The sequence below is a fragment of the Artemia sp. Qi Xiang Cuo genome, chromosome 3 (assembly GCF_049724085.1).
Source record: "Artemia sp. Qi Xiang Cuo chromosome 3, ASM4972408v1, whole genome shotgun sequence".
NCBI lineage: Eukaryota > Metazoa > Arthropoda > Branchiopoda > Anostraca > Artemiidae > Artemia > Artemia sp. Qi Xiang Cuo.
The window spans coordinates 357,949-370,036 of record NC_142796.1 but is presented as its reverse complement, the minus strand read 5'-3'; the positions used below and the strand labels follow the sequence as shown (position 1 = coordinate 370,036).

General features: G+C 36.1%; 1 protein-coding gene across 1 annotated transcript in view; it reads right to left on the bottom strand.

Moving 5' to 3' along the window:
- LOC148953628 (integrin alpha-PS1-like) overlaps positions 1 to 12,088 on the bottom strand; it is a 120,538-nt gene that overhangs the window by 104,825 nt on the left and 3,625 nt on the right. The window contains exon 3 of the mRNA XM_089087258.1: positions 5,431 to 5,454. Coding sequence (XP_088943384.1) covers positions 5,431 to 5,454 — 24 coding nt within the window. The remainder of the gene's footprint in view (positions 1 to 5,430; positions 5,455 to 12,088) is intronic.

Genomic DNA, 12,088 nt, shown 5'->3' with positions numbered 1-12,088 from the left:
TATCAAACAGTTCGTGGTAACGAACTGTAAGTAAGGAGCGACCCGGCTCAATGGTAACCGAAACTCTAAAAAATGGAATGTTGATACCAATAGATACATAAAAAGAATCAGATTTTAATTCTGACTTCAAAAATATAAGTTTCATCTAGTTTAATCTTACCTATCAAAAGTTAAGCGCCTGAGAAAATTTGGCTGACTATCGAAAAAAGGGGGAAAGACCCCCTAAAATTTATAGAAACTTAATGAAAATCCCACCATCATATTCAGCGTATTAGAGAACCCAACTGTAGAGGTTTCAAGCTCCTATCTGCAAAAATGTGGAATTTTCCATTTTTTGCCAGAAGAAAGATAACGGATGCGTGTTTACTTGTTTTTTCGTTTTTGTTTTTTTCCCCAGGGGCAATCGTATTGACCCAGTGGTCCTAGAATATCGTAGGAGGGCTCATTGGAACGGAAATTAAAAGTTCTAGTGCCCTTTTTAAGTGACCAAAAAAATGGAGGGGAACTAGGCCTCCTTCCACGCTCATTTTTTTTCTCAAAGTCACCCAATTAAAATTTTGAGATAACCATTTTTTTCAGCATAGTCGAAATCTATTAAATAATTCTTTTAGGATGACTTAATCCCCCACAGTTCCCAGGGGAAGGGCTGCAAGTTATGAACTTTGCCCATTGCTTACATATTGTATTGGTTATTGGGAAGCATACAGACATTTTCAGGAAGGATTTTTTTCTGGTGGGGGGGAAGGGCTGGAGGAGAGGGTTACTCTCGGGAGAATATTTCCGTGGAGGATGTTTCTTTGGGGTAAGGGACATCTCTATGAAGGGGGCGCCGGATTTCCAAGCATTATTTAAAAAACGATCAGAAATTAAATTTAAAAAAACAAGTTTTTTCAACTGAAAGTGAGAAGCAACATTAGAACTTAAAACGAACAGAAACTATTACGTATATGAGGGGGTTCTCCCCCAATTCAATACCTCGCTCTTTATTCTACAGTTTTTTTAGTGCTTTCAAAAGAGCTATCTATTCTAATTAAACGGCCTTTGTGATTCAGGGGCTTTTGAATTAATTTTTTTTTTAACTTTTAACGTAAAGAGCGTGGTATTGACCAAGGGGAGAACCCCCTCACATACGTACTAACATATACGTAATAAAAAAAAAATAATAAAAAAAAACAAGCGATAGGGCCTACGGCTCAATAGTAATCGAAACTTTTAAAAACGGAATTTTGATGTAAATAAATTTATCAAAAGAATGGGCTTATAATGCTGATTCTAAATATATAAATTTTATTAAGTTTAGTATTACTCATCAAAGGCTACGAGCCTGAGAAAATTTACCTGATTTTTTAAAGAGGGGGGAAACATCCCCTACAAGTGAAAGAATTTTAATGAAAATCACACCGTCAGATTCAGCGTATCAGAAAACCCTATTTCATAGGTTTCAAGCTCATATCTGCAAAAATCTGCAACTTTGTATTTTTTTCCAGAAGAAAAATATAGGAATATAGAAGTTCGTTACGTAAGTTAATTTGTAAATTACGTCAGAACCAAATTTAGAGACAGCCATTTAGCAAAAGAAGAGTAAAATTTTTATGCAAATTTTGTTTACTTATTCAATGACGGTGAGCCAAAATAAAAGCTGCATTAGCTAAAAAACGATCAGAAATTAAAAAAAAAACAGGTTTTTTAAATTGAAAGTAAGGAGCGACATTAAAACTTAAAACGAACAGAAATTATTCCGTGTATGAAAGGGGCTGTCCCCTCCTCAACGCCTCGCTCTTTACGCTAAAGTTTGACTCTGTCTCACAACTTTATTTCTTAAAACAATAAAAACTTTAGCGTAAAGAGCGAGGCGTTGAGGAGGGGACAGTGCCTTTCATATACGGAATAATTTCTTTTCGTTTTAAGTTTTAATGTCGCTCCTTACTTTCAGTTTAAAAAACTTGTTTTTTTTTATTTAATACAGGAGAGGTATAACATATACTACATAGGAGAAGTATGTTATATTGTAGGTATAACACCCGGTGTGATTTTGTGTTTAGTATCCGACCTATTGTATAAATTCGAATTTGCGTCCAAAAACGCAAAGACAAGCTAATTAAAAGAGTTATGCCAACATAAGAAATATAGAGATATTACAAAGGAATTAGAGCAAATTAAATGTTCAAAACCAGTGATATCATAAGATGAGCTGTGGCTTGTAACCAAAACTACTGTTAATTGTTAATTAATATTTTAGATTCTTTTAACGGACCTTTGTAAACAGGACGTTTGAAGGACTGCTGAATGAGAACTTCGGTGTTAAATTCTGGTATATAAAGGAACACTCCAACTTCAAAGTCAGTACTCTCGAAATTCCTGTTTGTAGGTGACAGAACCATTCTCTGAGGGGTGGGTTCTATTGACTAATTAGATTCAACACGCTAAGTTTCTGGGAGGGAGATGGTGGTAAAAACTGAACACATTGTGAGTCATACTGTTTGAAATTTGTTATGGTATAACTAAATGCTTGGGCCTGATATGTTGTAACATCTCACAGATACTAACTGCCTTACTCTTCTTAAAGTTTACTGACTTGCATCAATCAACTACTTATAAATTCCAAGAGACTCCAAAAACAAATTAGGAGTTAGGCAAAGTTACCAAAAACAGCAATCCATTTGCACAATTTCTAGACCATTCCATGGACTTGGCGAGAACGCTACTTTCACTCTTTAAGTCCTGATTGGAGGCTCATGGCCAATCCGTTTATTACTAGTCCATAGAAAAAGAACTCTGCCATGACTTTCTTCTGTCCAGCAGAAATGACAACCAAGAGAGCACCAAAAACGCCATCAGCGTTTCTGCTGGAAGAAGCATGTTTAAGCCAGAGGAAGTTAGATATATTCACCAGGAGATCTTCCTCATAATTCCTTCCAAAAATTTAGAGGAAGCATGCTCAACCATTCCTGTTTGGTTGTGACAGTTTAACTAAACATTGATGATTTTGAAACTAAGAAGGTAACTGGGTGTAAGTTCAAAGGTCATATAAAAGCTGTCATCCTTATGCTATTAAAAAGTGCGGTGATACAACAAGAATATTCTTTTTCTTTAATACACGAGTCTTGCAGAAGGCGTGCCACTAAATCCATGAACTCAAAACGCTAAAGCAAGAACAGTAGCAACAGTAATGCCATTTATGGGCGTGAAACAGAAATAAAACTAAACTGCAACGCTGGCAGCTTACATAGGAATTCGAAAAGTATTTAGAATAGTATCAAATATCTAGGTTGCCATTTTTGGTCGTAAGCAATTATTCAGAAAAGAAGGAAATTACGTTTGGAATATACTCACTATATTTAGGATTTACAAATTAGAATTCAAGAAAGATAAACTGAGGAACTTGCAGCTGGTTCGGGAATCACCTAAGTAAAGACTGTTACAAAAAACCGGATTTTAAGTACAGTCCACTGAAACAGGGCAGCAGCCAGGATACTTTAAAGTGAGACAAAGTAAGAGCTACCAGCGTTTTTTGTAAAAGTTTTACAAGACAAGTCTCAAATATCAGGATGCAGTGGATGTTACAAGGGAGGCAGAAATACAAAACTATTCCGAATTTCTGGACACTTCTAATTCAGATTAACAAATATTTTTTTTTGTCCCCCTCCCCTAAAAAATCTCGGCTGCAAGAGGCTTCAATTTCTAACCATTTACTAAGGGAGAAAAAAAATATATATAACACGTTTTGAAACAGAGAAAAGCTTGTAAATGTGAAAAAAGAAAATAAATCTGGGAAATAACAGCTTAGACAAATCGACAGAACTTGTTTTTTTTTAAGGAGATGGGTTGCAAATCTTAACCCTTCCAAAAATGTCACATAAAATGTTTTGAATTATAACAATTACTAATAATGTCATTCTGTGTTTCCTTTTATTTTATACCTTTCTCTTTCTATTTTTACCATCGTTAAGCCAATTCTAAGAGAGGATAAACATTCGGCATATAACGTTAATACATACTTATTGACAATAAAAATATTAACAGTGATGCAAGTTTTTTCAGCCGATTAAAATTTTGAGTTTTCGTGACATTTTGGCGGTTACCCGCTTCGAAAAATCGTGTACACCAAGTGGCACAAAAGATGCGTTGTGAAGTGTGCCATTTGTCCTAGAAAAAGTAGTGCTCTGAGTTGTATAGCTTGTGGTTGAAACTGGTTAACACCTCGATCGTAACTTCATAGGTGCTTTTAAAAGATTTTCGTGTAGACCAAAGAACATGATGTCAGAAGTTCCTTTGATACAATAAAAACTTGGCCAGGTTTGCCTTAGTGGAGGAGGGTCATAAACATAAGAGCCTGATTGTCATTCAGATTTTTCTTCATTTTCATTTAGATTCTAGAAAAAATTGATCATTTTATTATCGTCTGTCAAGTATAGAATGCTTTCTAGATACTGATTTTCGTAAGCTAGTAAAGAACACTGAGAGGTGGGACTGAAATTTTAAGCTTTCACAATTCAGTTTTATACTACTCAGCTTGGTCATGTGGTTTCATCACGGTTGCATCACGCATGGATTCTTTCCTAGGGACCGTGACCACCCCTAGTTATGGCTCAGATTCTTATAAATTAAGATAAAACGATAACATGTTGCAGCCTATATCTCGTCAAAGGTGGAGAAACTCTAAAAGTAATACTAATTGCGCATTTTCAGCCCGCTAATTTCCAAAAGAATGAAGTCAGGTCTATAGGCAAGGGAACTTACAGGGGAGGAAAAGGTGAGGAATGGTGCCTACTCCCTAGCTATGGCCTTGCTAATGTGGTCTTTGCCTCGTTAAAGTTGAAAAAAAACTCTTTAAAAACAAACTGCAGGGTAGTTGTATATCGTCAGTCGGGAATCAAAAGGTCGTATCTCCATAATTATAAATTTTCAGAAGAGCAAAAAAAACCTCATGTCTTTTTATTTTCCCTCTGATAACAGTAAAACAAAAACAAAAATCATAAAACTAAAATGGATTGATAAGTATTGGTTTTACATATCAATCCGTTTTTGTTTTATGCTTATGGGAGGCAAAATAAAAAAGTTGTGAGGTTTTTTTGCTCTTCTAAAAATTACAATTATGGATATACGACCTTTTGATACGTGACTGCCGATATTTCCATCCTGATTGTTGCCGAAGGATACACGTTTTTGACACGACTACAATTAAGAGCTCATAGGAGCACCAAGTCGTTTGAGACCAATACAGTGTGCATACTCCACCCCAAAATTTTCAAAGCTTCGCTCTTTGCCCCTCCCCAATAAGATCGAACTTCTTATAAATTCTTCCCATGACCTCTTTCTGCCTCTTTCCGTTAGGGGGAAACCTACTTTTCATTTGATCCAAGATGGATGGCTGAAAAGCTCCACCTTTAACAAGCTATAGCCTTCATCCGTAAAACATGACCTACTCACCTTAACTTTTCTTTCATTATAGCCCTAGAAAGTAGGAATGAACACAGTCAAACATATAAACAAGAGAACCTACAGGCAAAGGCGAGGAACTGAGATGACCTCCTGACAATGGGCTTGCTTCAAAGTCACAACAAAAACGGATTTATTTTACATTCTGAAGTTACCGGCATTATCATACAGTTCGTGATAACGTACTGTAAGTAAGGAGCGACCCGGCTCAATAGTAACCGAAACTCTAAAAACGGAAATTTGATATCAATAGATACATCAAAAGAATCAGATTTTTATTCTGATTTCAAATATGTAAGTTTCATCAAGTTTAGTCTTACCCATCAAAAGTTACGCACCTGAGAAAATTAGCATTATTTTCGAAAAAAAAGGGAAACACCCCCTAAAAGTGATAGAACCTTAATGAAAATCACATCAGATTCAGCGTATCAGAGAACCTAACCTACTGTAGAGGTTTCAAGCTCATATCTTCAAAAATGTGAAATTTTAATTTTTTGCAAGAAGAAAGATCATGGTTGCGTGTTTATTTTTATTTTTATTTATTTTATTTTTTTCAAGGGTGATCGTATCGACCCAGTAATCCTAGAATATCGCGGGAGGGCTCACTCGAACGAAAATTAAAAGTTCTAGTGCCCTTCTTAAGTGACCAAAAAAATGGAGGCCAACTAGCCCCCTCCCACGCTCATCTTTTTTCCAAAGTGATCCGATCAAAATTTTGAGATAGTCATTTTGTTTAGCATGGTCAAAATATACAATAACTATGTCTCTGAGGGTGACTTAATCCCCCACAGTCCCCTGGGGAAGGGCTGCAAGTTATGAACTTTACCCAGTGTTTACATATAGTATAGGTTATTGGGAAGTATACATACGTTTTCAGGGGGAATTTTTCTGGTAGTGGGGGGTCGGGGTTTACGTGGGGGGATCTTTCCGAGCAGGAATTTTTCATGGGAAAAGGGACATTGTTATGAAGGGGCCGCCGGATTTCCCAGCATTATTTAAAAAAAACGATCAGAAATTAAAAAAAAAAAAAGTTTTTCGACTGAAAACTTTTCAACTTCAGAACTTAAAACAAACAGAAACTGTTACGTATATGATTGAGTTCACCCCCTAGTCCATACCTCGCTCTTTACGCTAAAGTTTCTTTAGTACTTTCATAAGAGCTATTTATTTTAATTAACCGCCTTTGTGATTAAGGGGTCATTCTTAAAGACTTGGAAAAAAAATTCGAACTTTAGCGTAAAGGGCGAGATAATGACTAGAGGGCATATACGCAATAAAAATATACAAATATAGAAGTTCGTTACGTAAGTTAATTCGTAAGTTACGTATATTTATTACTAATGAAAACGTTTGCAAATAAAATTAAACAACTTTCGAGAAAGCTATTTAGCCAAAGAAAAAGTAAAATTAACATGCAAATTTCGTTAGTAGTAATCAACCTTATACTTTGCCAACGCCCCCGTACCAAACAGGTTTTTCTGGTAGGTATTCTATTCTACAGGTCATTACATCTTTGCCAAGAGATTTACGCAATTAATTAAACCTGTATTATAAAACCAGCGCGTCTTGTTTCGAGTTTTAACGGACAAGTTTTTTGATAACTTGATAGGTGATTTGAATAAAGGAATTCAAATATTTTGTCTATGAAATAGAAGCTAACTCAATTTGCGAAAAGGTATTCCATTTGAACAGCTCTGATTGAATTGTCGCCGACAATAAAGATTTAATCGCTGCTAAGCCTATTGTTATTGCGAAAAGGTTACTCAATTTGCTTCTTAGTGTTAAATGACATATTTCCAAATATGATCATTTTGAAAAGCAGACGAAAAAAATTGGTTTGTTCCCTCATTTCTGTATGGCAGGAGATAACTTAATTTACTTAGACAATGAACGATATTAATTAGTGATTGATTGTATCAGTGGAGAAAAAAAGGATTAAACTGATTAACAGTTAAGGTAACCCCAAAGGAGCTGTTAACTGAGGTAATTTGTTATAAATTTGAAAAATACCTAACGACGAATCGGAAATGGTTGATTAACATTTGCAAAAAAAAAGGGGTAATGGGATTTGCGAATTGGAGGAGATTGGGTGGTTATGCACTGTTTAATAAACAAGTGATGTTTTGGAGAGTATTGTCAATTTAAATAGGATCTAACGTTCCCCGGGGGGTCTACTTAAATTGGGCTGAGTTGCACGAAAGTTCAGTATTACGAGAGTTCAGTAGCACGGGGGTTCAGTTGTACAGGCTTTCGGTTATACAGGACTTCTGTTACATGGAGGGATTCATTTGAACGAGGGGGAATTGGTGATTTTGGAGGAGATGGAGTGATACTGTACAGTATAATACACAAGTAATGTTTTGGAGAGTATTGCCACTTAAAAAAAGTTTTTAGAAATAAAAAAAAATTAACAATAAATGGCTGAAAAGTGTTTTGAGGGAGATGGACTGCATGGAGGGTTGAGATGCACGAGAGTTCAGTTAAGGGGGGGGAGGGGGGGGTAAATTGAAAACGTTTGATTAAAATGTGCAAAAAAAAGGATTAAGGGAATGTGCGAATTGGAGGAGATGGGCTAGTTATGCACTGTATAATACACAAGTGATGTTTTGGAGAGTTAGGGGACGTGTTTGTCTCTTTGGGCTATGTGTGTCTCTTTGGGGCGTTTGAATCTTTTGGTCTGTATGTGTCTGTATGGGCGTTTTTTTGTATCTTCGGGCTGTGTGTATCTCTTTAGCCTGTGTGTGTGCCTCTTTAGGCTGTGTGTCTCTTTGAGCAGTTTGAATCTTTTTGGTCTGTGTGTGTCTCTTTTAGCTTTTTGTGTCGTTTTGAGCTTTGTGTGTCTCTGTTGGATTTGTGCATCTCTTTGGGCCGTGTGCATCTCTTTGAGCTGTATGTTTCTCTTTGGACTGTGTGTATCATTTTGGTATGTGTGTCTTTATTTTAGCTGTATTATGTCTCTTAGGGCTCGTGTATGTCTCTTTGGAGCTATGTGTGTCTCTTTGGGGTGTTTGAATCTTTTGGTCTGTATGTTTCTGTATGGGCTATGGGCGTTTTCTGTCTCTTTGGGCTGTGTGTGCGTCTCTTTGGGCTTTTTGTGTCTCTTCGGGCGCTGTGTATGTCTCTTTAGCCTGTGGGTATCTCTTTGGGCAGTGTGTGTCTCTTTAGGCTGTGCGTCTCTTTGGGCAGTTTGAATCTTTATAGTCTGTGTGTGCCTCTTTTGGCTGTTTGTGTCGTTTTGGGCTTTACGTCTCTCTTTGGTCTGTATTTGTCTCTTTGGGCTGTTTGAGTCTTTTAGGTCTGTTTTTGCCTCTGTGTGTTGTGTTTCTCTTTTTCCTGTCTGTATCTATTTGTGATCTTTGTGTCTCTTGAGACTGTGTGTGTCTCTTTGGGCTGTATGTCTCTTTGAGCTGTTTGAGTTTTTTTTGTCTGTTTGTGTCTCTTTGGGCTGTTTGAGTCTTTTTGGTCTGTGTTTGTCTCTTTGGGCTGTTTGTGTCTCTTTGGGCTGTGTGTGTTTCTTTGGGCTTTGTGCGTCTCTTTGGGCTGTGTGTCTCGGTGGACTGTTTGAGTCTTTTTGATCTGTTTGTGTCTCTTTGGGCTGTTTGAGTCTTTTTTGGGCTGTGTTTGTCTCTTTGGGCTTATGTCTCTTAGTGCTGGTTGTGTTTCTTTTGGCTTTTTGTTTCTCTTTGGGATGTTTGAGTAATTTTGGTCAGTGTGTCTTTCTTTTGGCTGTTTGTGTCTCTTAGGTGTCGTATGTGCCTCTTTGGGCTATGTGTGTCTCTGGGGCGTTTGAATCTATTGGTCTGTATGTGCTTGTATTTGTATTTTTTTGTCTGTGTGCGTTTCCTTCTGCTTTTTTTTTCTCTTATTTGCCATGTGTGTCTCTTTGGGCAATGTGTGTATATTTGGAGAGTTTTAATCTTTTTTTTCTGCATTTGTATGTCTGTGCGTTTTTTGTCTGGTTTGGGGGTTTTTGTTTCTATTTTGTCTATGCGTTTATATTCAAAAAATGTGTATATCTAATTATCGTGTATTTGTATGTTTTGTCTGTGTCTGTCTATTTAGGTTGTATGCCTCTTTGGGCAGTTTGTATCTATATGGTCTGTGTGTGCCTCTTTTGGCTATTTGTGTCTCTTCGGGCTTTGTGTCTCTCTGTTGGATGTGTGCGTCTCTTGTCTCTTTGGGCTGTGTGTCTCTTTGAGCTGTTTGAGTCTTTTTGGTCTGTGTGTGTGTCTCTTTGAGCTGTTTGAGTCTTTTTGGTCTGTTTGTGTGTCTCTTTGGGCTGTTGTTTGTGTCTCTTTGGGCTGTGTGTGTTTCTTTGGGCTTTGTGCGTCTCTTTGGACTGTGTGTCTCGTTAGACTGTTTGAGTCTTTTTGATCTGTTTGGTTCTCTTTGGGCTGTTTGAGTCTTTGTTGGGATGTGTTTGTCTCTTTGGGCTTGTGTCTCTTTGGTCTATGTCTGTCTCTTTGGGCTATGTGTGTCTCTTTGGGATGTTTAAGTCATTTTTGTCTGTGTGTCTTTCTTTTGTCTGTTTGTGTCTCTTAGGGGTCGTGTATGCCTCTTTGGGATGTGTGTCTCTTTGGGACGTTTGAATCTTTTGGTCTGTATGTGTCTGTATGGGCGTTTTTTTTTGGTCTCTTTGTGTTTCGTTGGGGGTTTTGCGTCTCATTTGGCTGTTCTTCTCTTTGGAGTTTTTGTTTCTTTTTTTTATTTTCGTTTCTCTTTTGGAAGTTTGAGTCGTTTTTTGGTTTTTTTTGTCTCTTTAGGATTCTGTCTCTTTTGAATGTGTGTGTTTCTTTGGGATATGTGTGTATCTTTGTGCTGTTTGAGTCATTTTGGTCTGTGTGTGTCTCTTTAGGCTCTATGTCTCTTTGGGAAGTTTGAATCTTGTTTGTCTGTCTGATTTTCTTTTGGCTGTTTGTGTCTCTTAGTGGAAAAGTGTGTCTCTTTGGGACAATTTGTTTCTCTTTGGAGTGTTTGAATCTTTTTGGTACGTATGTCTATGTATTGGCGTGTTTTTTTTGTCTCATTGATCTGTTTTTGTTTGTCTTTTGGGTTTTTGTTTCTCTTAGGAAGCTGTGTATTTATATTTATCCTGTATGTGTCTCTTTGGGCTGTGTGTGTCTCTTTTGGCTGTATATCTCTTTGGGCAGTTTGAATCTTTATGGTCTGTGTGTGCCTCTTTTGGCTGTTTGTGTCGTTTTAGGCATTGTGTCTCTCTGTTGGATGTGTGCTTCTCTTTGGGCCGTGTACGTCTCTTTGAGCTGTATGTGTATCTTTGGGCTGTGGGTGTCTCTTTGTGATCTATGTATCTCTTTAGGTTGTGTGTGTCTCGTTGGACTGTGTGTCTTTTTGGGGTGTCTGAGTCTTTTTGGTATATGTTTGTCTCTTTGGGCTGTTTGTGTCTCTTTGGGCTGTGTATGTTTCTTTGGGCTTTGTGTGTCTCTTTGAGATATGTGTCAATAATTTTAAGCAATAAATATATTTAAGCTTAACCAGTCTTTATTCTATATAATAGTTATATTGTAATCAAGTAACAAACTCTTTCTTGAAGTAGCCTCTTGGATACACAATGCAGAAACTTCATTTATGAAACTATGCAAAAATTGTAAGTAAGTAACAAATTCTTTCTTGAGTTCATCTTTTGGATACACAATACAGAAATTTCATTCAGGGAATTATGAAAAAATTGTGAGTTAGTAGCAAATTCTTTCTTGAATTCACCAGATGGATAAACAAAAAGACATTTTGTTCAAGAAAATATGACAAAATTCTAAGTAAGAAACAAACTCTTTCTTGAAGTTACCTCATGGATACAAAATGCAAAAATTTCATTTAAGAAATTATGAAAAAATTGTAAGCAAGTAACAAACTCTTTCATGAAGTCACCTCGTTGATATGAAAAAATTGTAAGTAAGTAGCAAATTCTTTTTTGAATTCACCTGCTGGACAAACAAAAAAGAAATTTCGTTCAAGAAACTATGACAAAATTCCAAGTAAGCAACAAACTCTTTAATGTTTTCATGACTTAGATACACGATGTAGAAATTTAATTCAAGAAATTATGAAAAAATTCTCAGCAAGTAACAATTTCTTTCTTGAAGTCAACTCTTGTGTGGAAATTTAATTCAAGAAATTATGAAAAAATTTTCAGTAAGTAACAATTTCTTTCTTGAAGTCAACTCTTGAATACACAATACGGGAATTTCATTCAAGAAATTATGAAAAAATTGTAACTAAGTAGCAAATTCTTTCTTGAACTCACTTGTTGAATAAACAAAAAGACATTTCATTCAAGAAATTATGACAAAATTCTAAGTAAGTAACAAACTCTTTATTGTTTTCACGAGATAGATGTACGATGTAGAAATTAATTTCAAGAAATTATGAAAAATTCTCAGTCTAAGTAGTAAATTCTTTCTTGAATTCACCTGTTGGATAAACAAAAAGACATTTCGTTCAAGAAATTATGTCAAAACTCCAAGTAAGTAACAAACTCTTTTATGGTTTTCACGAGTTAGATACACGTTATAGAAATTAATTTCAAGAAATTATGAAAAAATTCTCAGTAAGTAACCATTTCTGTCTTGAAGTCAACTGTTGGATACACAGTACTGAAATTTCATTCAAGAAATTATGAAAATATTTGTAA